Source organism: Panthera onca, chromosome B4 (assembly GCF_046562875.1).
Source record: "Panthera onca isolate mPanOnc1 chromosome B4, mPanOnc1 haplotype 2, whole genome shotgun sequence".
NCBI lineage: Eukaryota > Metazoa > Chordata > Mammalia > Carnivora > Felidae > Panthera > Panthera onca.
The window spans coordinates 114,879,258-114,897,319 of record NC_138345.1 but is presented as its reverse complement, the minus strand read 5'-3'; the positions used below and the strand labels follow the sequence as shown (position 1 = coordinate 114,897,319).

Here is an 18,062-nt window from a genome sequence, read left to right as displayed (position 1 = left end):
CCTGATCCCATTCTCCTGTGGATAAATAAACCACATGTTTCTCAATGTCTTGCTGTCTTGATGTACGGAATGGGATAACATTGGCCAACTTAGTCTATAAATAAGGTTCTCTTTATTTCTAAATCACTTCGAGGCAGCACCAGGAGGTATCCTGTAGACCCATGGCAAGAAGTGCTATTTGTCAAATTGGGCATGAAATAAATTGAGTGGAATTCTGGTGTCCATACACATTAATGTCCCAAAGGAACCAACATGCCAACTTGGGCAGAACTTACAAAACCTCAGTTGAGGTGCCACCTCCTCTGTGGCCAACTTAATTGTTCCTTCCTCGGTGCTGGCCAAAGAATATCAGAATTGCTAGCTGTTACACTGGTGTCCTCAGCAGGCTGAGATCCTATAGGGCGGGAACTAGGTCTAATTTATCTTTGTATCTCTGGTAGCTTAAGCAAATCAGTAGCTCACTGTTTGTAGGGATTCATTTAATGACGGTCAAGTGTTAGATCAGAATCCCACCCCAATTCTGAATATGCTCTGAAGTGTGCCTACTAGTTCCTATTTCTTATTTTTAGAGTCCTGCTAAAAGTACTGAGAAACCACGCACTTTGTTTCCGTATTGCAAATCACAGCAGGAGAAGGTGATTCTGACCCTTGCACTTCTCAGGGCCCCAGCAGGGTGAAGAATGTTAGAAAAACCCTGATAGCTAAAATAATTCAGCACAATGATTTAGCGAAACATTTTTTCTCTACCGGACACTGTTATAAGCTTTTATCTTGTGGGATCCTCACTGTGACCACAGGTAGGTACTGTTACTGTACCTATTTTACACACGAGGACTCCGGCACAGAAACGTGTCCAAGAGAGGGAGCCTCTGGAGAGTATTCCCCATGCCTCTCACCTCTGAATCAAGGCAGAATGAATTGCTTCCCCTCTGCATTCCCAGAGACTTGGTACTCAGGCATGGACCTTATTGAATCGTGCTGTGATTAGAGGTCCATGTTTCTCACTGGCCAAACAGTGAGTTCCTGTTGGACTGTAGACTTATTGGTCATCTTTTTGCTTCCCCACCCAGCACAGAGACAGGCTTATAGTAGCTTCTCAATACATGTCTGCTGAGTAACTGAATGAGGGGAGTCTCTCTCCAAAACTACCACTTCTGGGGAATTCTCCAGAGAAAGGGATGAAGACAGACTCATTCTACTACCTCAGTTGCACGTGTGTGTGTGTGTGTGTGTGTGTGTGTGTGTGTGCATGTGCATGTGCCCCAGCAGAAACTTCCGCAGTGACCACTGATGTTTGGGGGAATTAACTGGCTTAATATTTCAAACCAACCCATTATACTTTGCTCACACAAGTAGTTTTTAAAATAACTTTTTAAAAGCTTTAGAGAGTCTAAGTAGCTTTTAAAAACGTGCAACGTTAAGCTGGGCAATTCCTCTTCTAGGAGTTAATCCTAGGAACCTTCCTGGCTGTACGCCCATAAATGTAAATGTCTGTGGGGGCTGAGCGGATAATGCAACAGGCAGAGGAGCTGGGTAACAAGTGTGCATTCTGTCGAAGGTGAGGATGGTGACACTCTGCAACAGGTCTGCCCATTAGTGCAATGGGACAGAGAAGATCCAGGGTAACCAAACTTTGTTTTTCAACAGGGCCCAGAGATCTCAATTTTAAAATACTGGCTATAGTAGACTGCAAAAAATGTACCCACGTTATTCCCCTCCCTCTCCCAACGCCCTTTGGGAAAGCCTTCCAATGTAGATTCTGGGCTGGCTTTAGGACTCGCTTTAGCCAACAGAATATTAGCAAAAGGGATGCAAACAGAGGCTTGACAAGTGCTTGCACACTAGGGTTTGCCTCCTTGCTGCCCATGGGGACCCCCGCCACCACTGCCAAGTGAAGAAGGCAGGGAAACCTTTTGCAGAGATGAATGACCCAGACGCCTCTGTTGCTGCAGGCAGCAGCATGTCACTTTCCAGGCGCGCAAGCGAGCCATCCCAGATCAGCCAGCCTCAGCCAGCCCCCCAGCCGACCACAGATGCAGGAGGGCCCACAGAGATTAGCTGAGGCGACCCAGGTCAGAACAGTCCAGCTGGCTCCAAGAATTGTGAGCCAAGTTGTAAGCCAGCACACCTTGGGGTGGTTTGCTATATAATAAAACTAACTTATCTGGCGCTAAACAAAAGAGGGATCCAATTCATTGTAACTTCTGGTGAATGTAAAGATTTAGCAACAAGGAACTTCCTTGGGTCACATCGCTGCTTACAACAGTCAAAAAGCAAAAACTACCCAAAGATCCATCTTGTATAATGGGAAACTGGTTAACAAATGATGGCACATGCCTATGCTGGAATAGCATGCTACCACTAAACACGAAGGTGTAGAACAGCAGTCACACATGGGTCTATCATATTTGGCATGCCACCAAATTTGGATCAGCACAATATTACATTCTACTCTTGTAGAAATGAACACTGAGCTGAGTGGATCGCACAGTGCAGTGGAGAGGGCTTCTGACTAGAGGAAGAAATAAAAAGCTCAGAATAAAGCCCAGAATGTTTACAGGGAAGTGCTCAACTTTGCTTTTTCAGGACATAGTGTTAGGGGGGAGCAGCAAAAAGCTCTACTCAAGCAATGACATGGCCCTAAGAGAGGATCAAACACTGGGATAATGGTGGATGTTTTGACAGCGAAAGACAGTCTTATGTAGCTAGAGTCTTTTAATTTCTCTAGGCATGCTGCCAAAAATTATAGGACTTGGAAGTGTGCTCCAAACACAAAGGATGCTGAAAATCACTGGTATAGAAAAATCTTTAATGACATGGAAAGACAGCTATATGTTAAATAAAAGAAGCCAAGTGTAAAACAGCACGTACAATACAATCCTATTTTTTATTGAAGTATAATTGACATATAATATCCTATTATTTTCAGGTACACATCACAGCGAATTGGTATTTTTACACATTATGAAGTGATACCCACGATAAATCTGGTTAACATATGTCATCATACAAAGTTATTACAGTATTATTGACTATGTTCCCTATGCTATACATTGTATCCCCATGAGTTATTTATTTTATAGCTGAAAGTTTGTACCTCTTAATCCCCTTAATCTATTTTTCCTGCCCTCCCAACCCATCCCCTCTCCATCCTCCCTAACCAACATTTTATTTTCTGTACCTATGAGTCTGTTTATGTTTTGTTTTGTTTGTTCATTTCTTTTATTTTTTAGATTCCACATATAAGTGAAATCATATGGTATTTGTCTTTTTCTGTCTTATTTATTTCACTTAGCATAATACTCTCAAATTTCATCTATGTTGTCATGAATGGCAAGATTTCCTTATTTTTTATGACTGAGGAATATTCCGTCCTATATATACGCCACATCTTCTTTATCCATTTATCTATCGATGGACACTTAGGTTGCTTCCATATCTTAACTATTGTAAACAATGCTGCCATAAACAGAGGGGTGCAGCTGTTCCAACTAGTGTTTTCATTTTTTCTGGGTAAATTCCTAGAAGTAGAACTACTGGATTGTATGGTATCTCTATGTTTAGTTTTTTGAGGAATCTCCATACTGTTTTCCACAGTGGCTGCACCAGTTTGCATTCCCACCAATAGTGTACGAGAGTTTCCTTTTCTCCACATCCTCACCAATAGTTGTTATTTCTTGTCTTTTTTGATACTAGCCATTTTGATAGGTATGAGGTGACACCTATGTCAGTGTGGTTTTGATTTGCATTTCCCTGATGATGGGTGATGTGATTTTCATGTGTCTGTTGGCCATCTGTCTGTCTTCTCTGGGAAAATGTCTATTCAGGTCTTCTGCCCATTTTCTACTTGAATTATTTTTCTGGTGTTGAATTATAGGAGTTCTTTATATATTTGGGATATTAACTCCTTATCAGATAGAGACTTTGCAAATATTTTCTCCCATTCAGTAGGTTGCCTTTTTGTCTTGTCGATGGCTTCTTTTGCTGTGCAGAAGCTTTTTAGTTTGGTGTAGTCCCAATACTCTATTTTTGTGTTTGCTTCTCTTGCCTAGGGAAACATATCCATACATACGTTGCTAAGGTTGATATCTAAGAGATTACTGCCTGTGTCTTCTTTTAGGAATGTTATGGTTTCAGCCTCACATTTAGGTCTTTAATCCATTTTGAGAATATTTTTGTGAATGGTGTGAGAGAGTGTTCTAGTTTCATTCTTTTTTTTTTTTGTATGTAACTGTCCAGTTCTCCCAGCATCATTTGCTGATGAGATTATCTTTTCCCCATTTATATATTCTTCCCCTCTCTATTGTAGATTAATTCACCATGTATGCGTGGGTTTGTTTCTGGGCTTTCAGTTCTGTTCCATTGAGCTATGTATCTATTTTTATGCCAGTACCATAATTTTGATTATTACAGCTCTGTAGTATATTTTGAAAACTGAGGTACCTACATGATACCTACATCTTTTAATTTTGTGCGTCCTTTAACTACTTATTATAGTTATAGTTGATTTGACACAATCCCATTTTCATTATAAAAATATGCAGCCATAGGAAAGTAACTGGGGGTAGAGACTAAAACTCGGGTGTCATACTGGTTATCTTTGAAAGACAAGAGTAGGGGTAATGTTTATTTTGTTTTTATTCTTGCCCAGTGGTATTTTTCAAACTGCTATAACGAGCATGCACTATTTTTTATACAGAAAAAAATTAATAAAAACTAAGAGGGCATACTCATGAACGCACATGCATGTGTATCCCAAACCAAAGTGGAGCAAGACTTTATCTTTTTTCGGTCAGTGCTTGCAAATGCTCTGCCTCTTCACTGTACTCCTTCAGAATTCTATTGGGGGTAGGCAGCCTCTGGAACTGTAGAATCTTCCACCATGCAAAAACACACGGACTCCTTGCAGGCGCATCGCCTACTCAATTCTCTTGGGAGGTGGGCAGAGGCATTCAGTATCACTTTTCACAGCCACAGGCAGAAATGAGGTAGTGATTTAGATGCTCTGTTCTTCCATTCTGCTAATCTTCTGCAAGAACGTGAGCAGGCCTAGCAGGCGCGACTGCTATTTGATGGTGGAGGCACCCTGCTCGTTCAGGGCAACAAGTCAGAGCTCTCTGATGGCCCTGGCAGCCCATGATGGGCAAGTTCATCACAAATTGTCCTTCACTGCTGACAGAGCACCAAGGTGTCTTTGTGCATGGCAGATTCCAAGCAAGTGGTGGGAAGATGAGCTAGCTTATCATCAGACCCATTTCTAAAATGCCATCTAGTCAGAGGCAGCAGAGCCCGGCCATACTCCCTTGGCCATAAATGCGGTGAGAACAAAAGCCAAAGCAATTCTCTATTGGCAAACCCAGGGGACAAACAGCAACGTAACAAGTCCAAGGTTCAAAATGACAGGCAGTTTATTGAAGATGCCATAGAAGTTCAGTCTATCACTAGCACAGTGATGGGGCCAGAAGTCTGAGAATTTTACAAGACAGTGAATTAATGGCTGGGCTACAAAATGGAAAATTAAAGCTGATGGGGCCAGGAGACCATCCTTTTGAACTGCTTGTTGAACTGTGAAATAACTGACCTTTTTTAGTAAAGGGAATATGGTTGCCAGACATCTGAGAGGATGTTATCGACGTGCCACGGTCACCTTGGTGAGCACTCATTTCACGTTCAATTCTTCCATTCTATATTCTCATCCCGGAACACAGCGAGGTAAAAAGTCTGATTTTTTCCCTTTGAAAAAAATCCTCGGTTAAGTTAGGATTAGGCAATAGATTCCCCGATTATTCAGAAGAACAGATCACAGATTGGGACTGTTCACCTGTCCTTCTCTTGATTGGCCCCACGGTAGAGTTAGTACGTTACATCACAGGTTAAAGTTTGGCAGGAAGCATGGTAATAGCACTTCCTCCTGCAGTGTCCTCACCTGTAGCCACTATTCGGCTTTGCCTGTGAACTTTGTCCGTGTGCAGCCACAGCAGCAAATTAACAGCTCCCATTTTCTGAGAGCTGACAAAGGGCAAGGCACTAGACAAGCCCTTGGCAGACATTATCTCTTTAACCATCACAAAAATCTTGGAAGAGGGGACAATCATTTCCTCATCTGTAGAGGCTTAGGTTAGAGAAGTGGAGTGATTTGTCCAAGGTGATGCTGCTAGCAGGAGGACAGCAGGACTCAAGCTTCTTCGAGGGGCATGTGAGAAAGAGGAGAAGCAGCATGGAGCAACAGGAAAGAGGCAGGGCTCCAAAGACACCTATTCTAGCTCATTCGGCCCCGGAAAATCATGCAATTTCACTACAGAAGGAGGCTCACCTCTCTTGCCCAACTACTTCATAGGATTTTTGTGAGGTCCAAACGAGATCACATACACGAAAACTCTTGAAAACAGTGAACCATTTTACAAATATCATGTGTCATTAATAAAAAGACAGAAGACTAAATCGTACTCCTTTAGAGCACAACACTTAAATCCCTACAATTTCAACAGAAAGACCACACCCTCTTTTGTCCCCCAACTAAAGCCTTTAAACAAATGGCACAGTTATTTTCTTAAGCAACCTTTTAAAGATCAAGGGCTCAGGTGTGCATGCTGGTACCTGAACTGGTCTTGCAGGGGAGCTTCAGTGTCTTAAATTTAATGCAGACACCCTGCCTATTTATCTTGACTGGAGAAAGTAAGAATTTTGTTATTACTTGTAATTCTGTTTCAAAACAAAAATGACTTCTGTAATTATGCACTTTTAATCTATGCACTACAGGAATGAGAAAAACAAACAATACTCTCTCATGAAAGGGTCACATTATATATAGTAATTCACTTTTTATTATCATCATCATTAGTAGCAAAGTGCACAGTTCAGTTCCCAGGAAATATAAAAGTGGATGCTTTATATATAGGACACCTGCATGTAATGTGATAACACAGTAGGTTTTTGTGTGTGTGTGTGTGTGGTTTTTTTTTGAGCCAGTATGATTTACCAGTTTACTGAAAGGCAACCACACAATTAAAACCTGCACAATTAAAACAATGCAATCTTCAAGCAATTAAAAACAACCAATTGTCAATGTGGTAGAGCCACTGAGTAATCTGGCCTTTCAAGTAGTATCAACTGGAAATTCTATTTTCTCCTTTTACCTAAGAATCTTAAAAAGAAAACAACAACAACAAGAACAACAACAACAACAAAAAAACCCCGAAAACTACCTGCCCTGGGAGAAAGTCAGGATTCTGCACATGCAACTTGGGGACATGCTCCCCATGGGTGGATGGAGGGAGACACCATTATTCCAACATGTGCTGGAGCACCGAGGGGTCCACCTCCACGGCCTGAAGGCCTCTCTGCAAGCTCCGGAAGGTGGCCTGCTTCCCATAGCGCTGCCGCCAGCGGACGAAGGCCTCCACCATCTGTGACTGCACGTTGTGGGGGTGGTTGGCCTTACAGCGGTAGATATCCGTCTGGGACAGTCCCAGAGACAGCACCACGGGCTCCCACTCAGGGCCCAGCCTTTGCGCCAGCTGGTTAATCTGCTGGTCGGATGGGGAGCTGTTGAGGATGTGTGGGGGGATACTGGTCATCCGGTCATCTGGGGAAAAGAAAGACATAAAGGTGAAAAGAGCAAACACATCAGATGGGGGCAAACATGAAAACTGTGGGAGGACAGCCCCAACACTTCCATATGGAAGGGCCAACTTTTCCTAGTCTTCCTGGGGGCTGCTCAGTAAAAGGCAATAAACAGGAGTTTACAAAACACCATTTAGCATCTATGAAAATGTTTATTGCAGAAAATGTGAAAATAAGAAAATGACAATACTAGAAATCCCATCAGAGAAACTCGCTGATAATGATTTGATCTACAGTAAAACCTTGGTTTGCAAGCATGTTCCAGAAACAAGCTTGTAATCCAAAGCATGTGTATATCAAAGCGAATTTCAAGAACCATTGGCTCAGTTGTGACCATGTGACATTCGGCATCACATACTACTCGTATTGCAAGACATCGTTCATCAAGTCAAAATTTACTAGAAATGTTTGCTCATCTTGCGGAACACTCGCAGAACAAGTTACTCACAATCCAAAGTTTTACTGATATTTCTGTTCAGTTTTTTTGTATATAAAACATACATTTAGGATTACCTGGCACATAGTGCTTTATAACATGATTTTTTTCACTTCCATATCTTTTATCAGAGAGGCCAAGCAGGGGTTTCTGTGGGGGAATTAAGAATGCCAGCCTGGGCCCCAGGGGTGACACTCTCTCCTGCAGGAATGGCTAGTGCTGGAGGGTACTGGGCTACATGGAATAGCTACTCTCTCCTGATAAACGTGAACACTACCCAGAAAAGTTGTGGCTCCTAACAGAAGCGGAAGCAAAGAGGCCTGCTCAGGAGAAATAAAACTTAGGGGCCACGAGGTAGCAGTAGGAGAGTTACCACCCTGGCAGAGCCCAGTGGAGGAAGCGAAAGCATGTGCTGTGGAGGGGCAGTGAGAGAACCTGACCTTGCACCTCCTAGATCCCCGTCTCCCCGAGGCCAGTCTGCTAAGGAACTCTGACACTGAGTGAGTGACTACAGACGGGCTAGGCATATCCAGTAAGAAGTACCATCAGTTACGATGTAGAAGGCCTTCCAGAGGAAGGGGCTTAAAGCTAGGCCCTGAACACGAGGGAAAGAGCCCAGTGAATGGAAAGATAAAGAAGTGTGTCCCGCACAGAGGGGATTGCCTGTGCAGAGGCCCTGAGGCAGAAAACCATGGTAAATCGAAGAAAAGAAAGCAGTTCGGGGTAGCTAAGCGCAGAGAGTCAGAAGGACTCCAAACATCCCAAGTTCTGGGGCTGCTTATTGGTTAGGCCGGGACTAGAAGTGAGGTTTTCATATCCCTGGCTCAAATGTGTGCACGACAGTACTCTACTTGTACTACACTTTGTCACCAGTATTACAGGGATCTGGAGTCAATCCTACTTCACACTCACCAGCTCATTGTTTAGATTTATGAATTCAAGAAGAAGGCACAAAGCATCCTATTAGAACAGCTAATGTTTTCCACCGCATGTGCCTTTGGTCCCGAGGCACTTGCCAGTATCTTAGGCAAGTTGCAAGTTGCTGAGTTGGAAAAATACGGTCAAAGACTCTGGTGGTGTTGAGACTAGAATTTTTTTTTTTTTTTTTTTGGAAATGATTAAGAAGCAATTAGAATAATGATGATACTACTGACAATATTTTATATTAACAGTAATGATTTTATAGCTTTTATAAAAATATGGGCACTTTTATAAAAATGTGGGCTCACTGAAAAAAGCCCTTATTCCTTATTATTCAAGGAAAATAAAAAAAGTACAAAGAAGAAAACAAGGCATCCAGTATCCCACCACTAGACTTACAGTTGCCATACATCATTCTGGGCATTTCTTTATGCACACACACTGCTAAAAGGGTAATATAATAGCTTTTGTCTGATAAGAGTTATTGATTTTTGCTTGAATATAACAGAAAAAAAAAAGAAACAGAGATGAAACTAAATGGCTTTCTGACCTACAGTCAAATATTTAAACAACAATGACAACATGTACACCCAAAAGATTTAATGCTGAGAAAAACAAGTATAACATAATTTATATATTTTCACATATAAGTGGTAAACTATATATTTTCACATTAACACTCTATAATTAACACTTGATATTTCCTGTTCATTCCCTCATGATTTTTCTTGCTTATATCATTTTTATTGTGTTGGGTGCATAACATTTTTATGCTTCTGTAACAATAATCTGCCACCCCCTTGTCCCCCACCCAAGCTGTTTACTCTTAAAACTACATTATAACGGTTTGAATGTTGACCAAGGCTTTTTTGTTGTTGTTTCTTTTAAACCATGACTTTTCTACTTCTGAATCTGTTCTTTTGATTTGAGTCAGTTGGGTCAATTTCATCACAGGGTGATGTTTTTTTCAAGAAATGCTCATGGTCACCATATTCTTTGAGTTCCTTCAGATCAGGACTGTCTGCTTTCTGCTTTCACTGTTGAATAATATGCAAACAAATTTATATATTGTTTTACTATTATACTTTTAAAAGTTTTTTTTTAATGTTTATTTTTGAGAGAGAGAGAGAGAGAGAGCAAGCAGGGGAGGAGCAGAGAGAGAGAGGGAGACACAGAATCCGAAGCAGGCTCCAGGCTCTGAGCTGTGAGCACAGAGTCCGATGCGGGGCTCGAACCCACGAACTGCGAGATCATGACCTGAGCCGAAGTTGGACACCCAACCGACTGAGCCACCCAGGCGCCCCACTATTATACTTTTACATTATAAATATAATTCTATATTATTTAAATAATTTTATTCCTCTCCTAAGTTTGTAGATTGTGCTCATATTTTATGGTGGGGAATGTCGGTATGGGGAATTTGGACACCAACTTGACCGTCCCCCATTTTGTAGAACTTGTTTTTTCTGTCCGAAGCTTATGATCCTGAAGCTTTAGACCAGAGTACATCTTGGCCATTCTCTATCTTCTTTTCTAGGTATGTAGCATGATCTTCTGACTGAAGATTTAGCCCTTCTTCCCTTTCAGAAAAATCTTCCTGTGTTGTATCTCTGCATTCTTTTTCTGTTCCAGATGCTGGATGGCTTTGCCAATCCGCCACGGCTATCACTTTCTGTCTTATTACCTTAACTCCCTTCCTGTGATTATCTCATGCCTCTCCCCCACGCCATTCATTTGATGTTTGGTTATTTTTATGCTGTTTTATTTTGCTTTGGGTTTTGTTGTTGTTGTTGTTGGGTTCAAATCTTGTATTGTGTTTTTATTTCTCAATTTCTTTTCTTGGCTCTTCAATCTAGCTTTTAAAAATCCCATTCCACTTCATATCCATTAGGATGGTTATTATAAAAAAAAAAAAAAAAATTCCAGAAAATAACAAGTGTTGGTGAGGATATAAAATGGTACGGCTGTTATGGCAAAGAGTATGGTGGTTCCTTAAGCAATTAAAAATGGAATTACCATACAACCTAGCAATTTTACTTCTGGGTCATAGTCCTGAAAGGATCGAAGCAGTGACTCAAAGAGATATTTATAAACCCATCTTCACAGCAGCACTGTTCCCAATAGCCGAACAGTAGAAGCAAACCAAGTGTCTATCAAGGGATGAAGGGATAAACAAAATGTGGTAGATTATACATTAGAATATTATTGAGTCTTAAAAAGGAAAAAAGCCTGACTCGTTCTATGTGTGTGAAATTGGAAGACATTATGCTAAGAGAAGTAAGCCAGGCACGAAAGGACAAGCACTCTGTGATCCCAGCCATATGAGGTACCTATAGTAGTCAATCCCACTGAGATGGAAAGAATGATAGTCACCAGGGGAGGGGAGAGGGGAATGGGGAACTGTTCAATGGGTAGCAGGTTCTGCAAGATGAAAAGAATTCTGGAGGTTAGCTGCACAATATGAATGTACTTAACACAATGGAATTGTACACCTAAAAATGGAAAAGATGGCAAATTTTATGTTATGCATATTTTACCACAATTAAAAATAAAAATTAGGGGCACCTGTGTGGCTCAGTCGGTTGAGCATCCAACTCTTGATTTCGGCTCAGGTCATGATCTCACAGTTCATAGGATCGAGCCCTACATTGGGCTCTGTGCTGTCAGACAGAGCTTGCTTGGGATTCTCTCTCTCTCTGTCTCTTTTTGTCCCTTCCCTACGTGTGCACGCATGCATGCACCCTCTCTTTCTCTCTAAATAAATTTAAAAAGTAAAAAATAAATAAAAGGAGGGACTAATCTTATAAAAATAAATAAATAATGAAGTTTAAAAATCTCGTTGTTTTATCGTAACTACACTGAGTTTTTATTTCCACTGAATCGATACTGAGCTCCCCTATAGCATGAAATATTCGTGAGGTTGAGTTTTCTTGGGTTGGGTTTCCACTCAGGCCACACTGGTGTATGTTTACTTTCTGCAAGCCGTGCTCCTTTCTTTTTTCTCCTGTAGCATTTTTGCACAGTTGTCACGACACTTATCTTCATCTTGCTCCCATTTAACATGAGCATCTCTATCCAGGGCTTCTGTTTGCTCTCTTATGGTAAGCCAAGGTACCCTTGACACTTTCTCCCTCGGAGCTACAACTTGGGGTTGGCTGTTGCCTTCTATGCAGTGTTCTGCCACGGAGGAGAGATAGGACTCACTAGCCTGCCCTTGCTGGGAGTGCGGTGCCCTGCTCTCTCTTTTGGAAGCCAGTTAAATGTCTTGTACCGAGCCTGCTTTGCCTAGCCAGGGTGCACTTACTCCTGTGGTCTCTTTCCCGTAGCTCAGCGTGGAGACTGGGAGATGGCCTGCATTTGGTTGCCTTCCTGCCTCTGCTGAGGGTGCTTCTTGACATTTACCAAGGCCATCCACTCACCTCCTCCACCAGCTTCTTTTCATACTGATCTGAATTAACAGGAGTCCTTAGGATTTTGTACACTTCCCTTCTTTTCCCAGGATTGCTTCTGAAGGGTCAGGGTCTGGTGTTTCTTTCCCTGCCCGCCCCTTTTCAAAGCACATGGCATAAAAGCCGTGATTGGGTTTTGTTGTTGTTGTTGTTGTTTGGCTACCGCTGGCGAATGTTTCTGCTTTTAACTTTTTTGGTTCAGTTTATCGGGTGTCGGGGAGGAGCCTGTGACTGCTGCACTCGGTCATCATTCTGACTCCTGGCCAACTATTAATGCAACATACGCTTTGGGCCAATTATTTGGGAGCGAGGGCGGTATTTGCTCTCATTCCTCTACACTTCAGGGTCACATATGCCTTGTGAATACTGCCACATAACTGGGAGAGGGCCAGCAATCTGTGGACACAGTCTGGAGCAAAGATAACTGGCACACGAGCACGACGCAGCCAAGGGCAACTCAAGCCCTTCCAAGGAGACCTTACACACAGAAAGAGAGAATAACAGCTGTTTGTGCTGTCTGACCTCTATCAGGAAAAGAATCCTCACGAGGCCCTTCCGACTCGAGAGTTCTGCTGAATACGAAGTTATTTAAAAATGAGAGTCCTAAGGCTGGAGTGTCAACATCCAAGGATTTACTGCATAAAATCAGGTCAAGCTATAAATGAATCCACCGTGACCATCTGGACACTGCTCCTCAAAGCTTGCTGTGCGTATCACTGGGGGTGTACAAGATGATATCAGGTGGTACACGGGTGAACATTCTGTATTTGAATTGTCAGGTACCTACTTAAATACAATTAGAAAAGTATAAATACCATTTCAAACTCATGACTGCAAAAATCAAGACAAGTAAATGAAAGTACATTACAAAGTGGATATAGGATGACAAAACAAGTGATCAAAAAAGAAAAATAAATGTTTAAATCAACAGCAAATTTAAATTAAAGCACGAACTTAGCGGCACCTGTGGTACAAAGATACAGCAAAAATTGTACAAGCAGAACCCCAATGACAGAAGTGTGGGGGACGTCGAGTGTTTCTACAAAGGGTGCTATTGGCACTTGAGGCAGGGAGATCCGCTCGGCAGGGCTGTCCCAGTGCACAAGGCCTTCAGCGTGCACTTACTAAAAATGCGAGTAACACCCTAGTCTGAGCACACAAGTCCACATATCCTGGGCTGAGGCAATACTGTTCCTGGTTGAGAACCACCAGATACCGTGGCATAAGTATCCACTAGTTTTAAATACCCTAAAGCAGGGATTCTCTCCCTCTATACTGACAGAATGTTCTCTCTTATACAGATCCTAAATCCTTCCTGCAACTCTTCAATCCCATTCCTGGTGAAGTTCAAACTCCCACGTTTCAAAAGAAACAACATTCCCTGACAAACGGGTCTATCACAATGAAGCCATGCATTTGAAGGGATAAATGCCCCCCTCCCCAGGTCTGCTCCCCACCCCCACCCCCGTCCCCTCCCATCCTTCCACCCCCGCCCCCCATCTTTGTGGTCATGACATGAATAAAAACAGCATAATGTTCCCCTCTCTTTCTCTAACTATCTCCTCCTCCCTCACTCATACCAATCAACAGCTGTTCTGGCCTCAAACCAAAAGTCTCCTTCCCAATTCTTATTGCATTTAGAGTCAGGTATAAAGATTCACACTTCACTTTTTTGTTTCTTATAGGTCACTTGTCTCCCAAGCTCATTATGGGCAGAGATCATGTCTTCTACTTCTTGCCCTCCTTCTCCAATCTTTAGTCCCTTGCTAAGCAGAAAATGGAGCTCAGTGTACAATAACTAATCACATTCTTAAAAAGTTGCTCCAAGTCAAGTTTCCAACTCATCATCTACACCAGCTCTGTGCTTCTGACTTTTTCATTCGTTACAGAAAAAGAAGTCATCTCTTCCAACAAATCTCTGTGCAGACAGCACCCTGTGGTCTATCCTGGCTGAGTATGTAATCTCTGAGTGAAGGAAAGCCCACGAGCCCATCCTCCCTGGTAGACCTCTCTTTTTTGAGCTGTATTCTATAATATGCGGCCACCTTAATGGTGACCTGCAAGGAGGAACTATACAGGATTCCAAAGCACAGTTCAGAGAATGAAGACTATGGAAGGTCACAGAAGACATGTAAGCAGCTGCTGGGAGACTCAGACACATCTATGCTCAGGAATCTACAATAACGGAAAGGATTTCAAGGATAAATTCCTTTAACTATAAACTTCTGTAATATAACCGGAGATGTAAGTACATATGAGTTCCTTATAAGAGTGACTCAGCGGGACATAGGGTTGCAGTTTTAGAAACTATGTATGTTCCTTTGCAGAATTTGGTAATATATCCCTCTTAACAACTCACTGCTGTAGTCAGCCGCTATCACTGCTGCGACTATCATTATGCTTCAGGTTTGCTGGACCAGAAAAAAAGTTGAGCTATGAGACTTCCCCCTTCTAATGTGGCCACTGTTGGAGTAAAAGGCTAATCCCTGCTTCAAGGACATGTAAGGCCTCTACTCAGGTTGAGTCCACTGATGTTCCACTGACCAACGCAAGGCATGTGGCCAGGACCAGTGTGACAGGGAATTAAGTCTTTTCATAGGGTGGGAGGAGTAAAATTTTGCCAAGTAATAATCTAGAAACACTGACCCAGCAATTGCACTACTAGTTATTTCTCTAAAGGATACAAAAATGCTGATTTTGGGGCGCCTGGGTGGCTCAGTCGGTTAAGCGTCCAACTTCAGCTCAGGTCACGATCTCACGGTCCGTGAGTTCGAGCCCCACGTCGGGCTCTGGGCTGATGGCTCAGAGCCTGGAGCCTGCTTCCGATTCTGTGTCTCCCTCTCACTCTGCCCCTCCCCCATTCGTGCTCTGTCTCTCTCAGTCTCAAAAATAAATAAACATTAAAAAAATTAAAAAAAAAAACAAAATAAAAATGCTGATTTTAAGGGGCACATGCACCCAATGTTTATAGCAGAACTATCAACAACAACCAAATTATGGAAAGAGCCCAAGTGTCCATCAACTGACGAATGGATAAAGAACATGTGGTGTGTATATACGTGTGTGTGTGTATATATATATATATATACACACATACATACAATGGAATATTACTCAGTGATCAAGAAGAACGAGATCTTGCCATTTGCAACAACATGGATGAACTAGAAGGTATTATGCTAAGCGAAATGAGTCAGAGAAGGACAAATATCATATGATTTCATTCATATGTGGAATTTAAGAAACAAAACAGATGAACACAGGGGAAAAGAAGCAAAATAATATAAAAACAGAGAGGGAGGAAAACCATAAGACACTCTTAAACACAGAGAACAAACTGAGGGTTGCTGGAGAGGAGGAGAGTGGGGGGATGGGCTAAATGGTGACGGGCATTAAAGAGGGAAGTTGCTGGAATGAGCCCTGGGTATTGTATGTAAGTGATGAATCACTGGGTTCTACTCCTGAAGCCAATACTACACTGTATGTTAACTAATGTGAGTTTATATAAATAATTTTTTAATTAAAAAAATGAAAAAAATCCACAAGTGTACAAATACATTTTTTTAAATCTAGATGAACTGATACTGGGATATATAAAATACGAAAATTAGTGCCGGAAAAAATAGAAAACTCAAATAGGTCAAAGTATTAATGAAATACATTGAAATGGCAATCAAAGAACTTCCCTGATAAAGAGCCCTAGGCCCAGACAGTGTTCTGGTGAGCTCTATCAAATGTTTATGAAATGTTTCACTTCCTAGCTTCTATAAGCGATTCTAGGAAATAGGAAAATAACAAAAGTTATCTAGCCTATTTTAATTAGGCTGCTTTACTTTTTGTTCCAAACAGGATAAGGAGAATACAAGAAAAGAAAGATTACAGGTTCTTTGCAATTATTATTTTAGATGTAAAAATCCTAAATATTCACTGAGTAAAAAAAAAAAAATCTATTTAAAATAATATATTGTGAGCAAGTAGAATTTATCCTGGGATTACAACAATTTCAATATTACAAGGTCTATCAATTAATTCAACATAGCAATCGTCCAAAGTGGTAAGTCACTATTATCTTAATAGATGCAAAGAAGTATTTGATAAAATTTGATAAAATTATGATTCCTTAAAAAGATATCTTTAATTAGGAATATGAGGAACCTCCTTAACTTGGTAAAGACTGTAAAAACCTTCAATAAGTATTTGGTTTAATTGACAGCTTTTAAACATTTTCCTTTTAATGGTAGAGACAAAACAAGGATGCTCGATGTCACCACTACTGTTGCATATTGTCGTGGAGGTCCGAACCGGAGGTATAAAGAAAAAGAAATTAGGTACAAACATTTGAAGGGAAGAGGTAAAACTATCACTATTTTCAGGCTAGTTGATCTAATATGTAAGAAAAGGCCAAGATCAACAGATAATCCATCAGAACAAGTGAGAGGGTTAAGTAAAATTGCCAGAAAACAAAAATAAAAACCAACAAACCAGTATTTCTGCATTCTAGCAATAATCAAACACAAAATATAATAATAAACAATAAAATTAAACAATAAAATTGTAAAGTATCTAGACATTCAATTAACAAAGATCACACAAGACCTCAATGGGGTAAATCTTAAGCATTTATTAAAAGACATAAAGCAAGATCTGAATAAATGGGGAGTCATTCGTGTTCTGGGTGGGAAGGCATATAAACATGACAAGTCTCGTAATGACAATTGAAATTTTATAATGGGGAAAGGAGAGGCTTTTTCCAAACTGGGGAGAGCTAATTATACAGAAAAAAATAAAACTGCACTTTTGTATCACACCATAAACAGTGATGGATTCCTTGTGGATAAAGGTCCAAACATAAAAGGTAAAACTACTAAGTTAATAAAAATAACGGCGAGTGTCTTTATGACCTGCAGTGGGAAGATCCTTTTCAAAAGATAAATTTTTTTTTACATCAAAATTAAAGATTTCTGTGCAATGAAGGAGACCCTCATCCAAGATGACGGAGCAGAATGGGTCTACACCCCAGGAGGGAAGACTACCCGGATGGTAGACGGTAGTCCCGAAACCAAGAGAAGAAAGACAAGCACCTCCACGGGGAAAAGGATGAAGGTGGGACAAGGCGATTCAAATAAGAGGGAACTCAAAAGAGAGAGAGATGCTCACACACAGAAATTTGAGAAATAACAACAGAAATAACCATGGCAGATCACTTTATGTGCCTGGAAATCTAGACAATGCCAAGCTCTGGCCGAGATGTGGAGACGCAGGGACTTTACTGGGCACTGGGCAGCCAGCCATTCTACAAGCCAGCAGCAGGTGGGCAACTGGAACGCAGTACACAATCTCGTTCTCACGCACGTGTACCCACGAAAAACTCTGAAAAAGCCCTCTCAGGGACATGTACAAGGTTGTTTATACAAAGTTGCATTATTTGTGCTAGCAAGTACACATATGCCTTCCAACCCGGTTCTCCTGTTTGGGGGTTTATAGATCCCAGAAAAATTCTCATACAGACTCGGGAGGAGTCATGTACGAGGCTGTTTATATCAGGTAACGCTGTGGGAGGAAAGGAGCTCGAAGCAATGTGAGAGCTCACTACTAGGGGAAGAGGCAAACATGAGGGAGTACAAAGGGAGTGC

The 18,062-nt window shown here is 41.4% G+C and overlaps 1 protein-coding gene across 5 annotated transcripts in view; it reads right to left on the bottom strand.

Annotated features, from left to right (window-relative positions):
• Positions 1 to 18,062, bottom strand: part of CRADD (CARD and death domain containing adaptor protein) — a 192,847-nt gene that overhangs the window by 11,242 nt on the left and 163,543 nt on the right. For 2 of the 5 annotated variants that reach the window (XR_009617064.3, XR_013556681.2), the window contains exon 2: positions 7,206 to 7,585. Coding sequence is in view for 2 of the 5 variants with exons in the window: in XM_060656774.3 (XP_060512757.1) it covers positions 7,284 to 7,585 (302 nt within the window). In the remaining 3 variants the exon portion in view is untranslated. Of the gene's footprint in view, positions 1 to 2,868; positions 7,586 to 18,062 lie in introns of those variants that run through there. The other 3 variants (XM_060656774.3, XM_060656773.3, XR_009617065.2) reach the window with 2 other exon arrangements.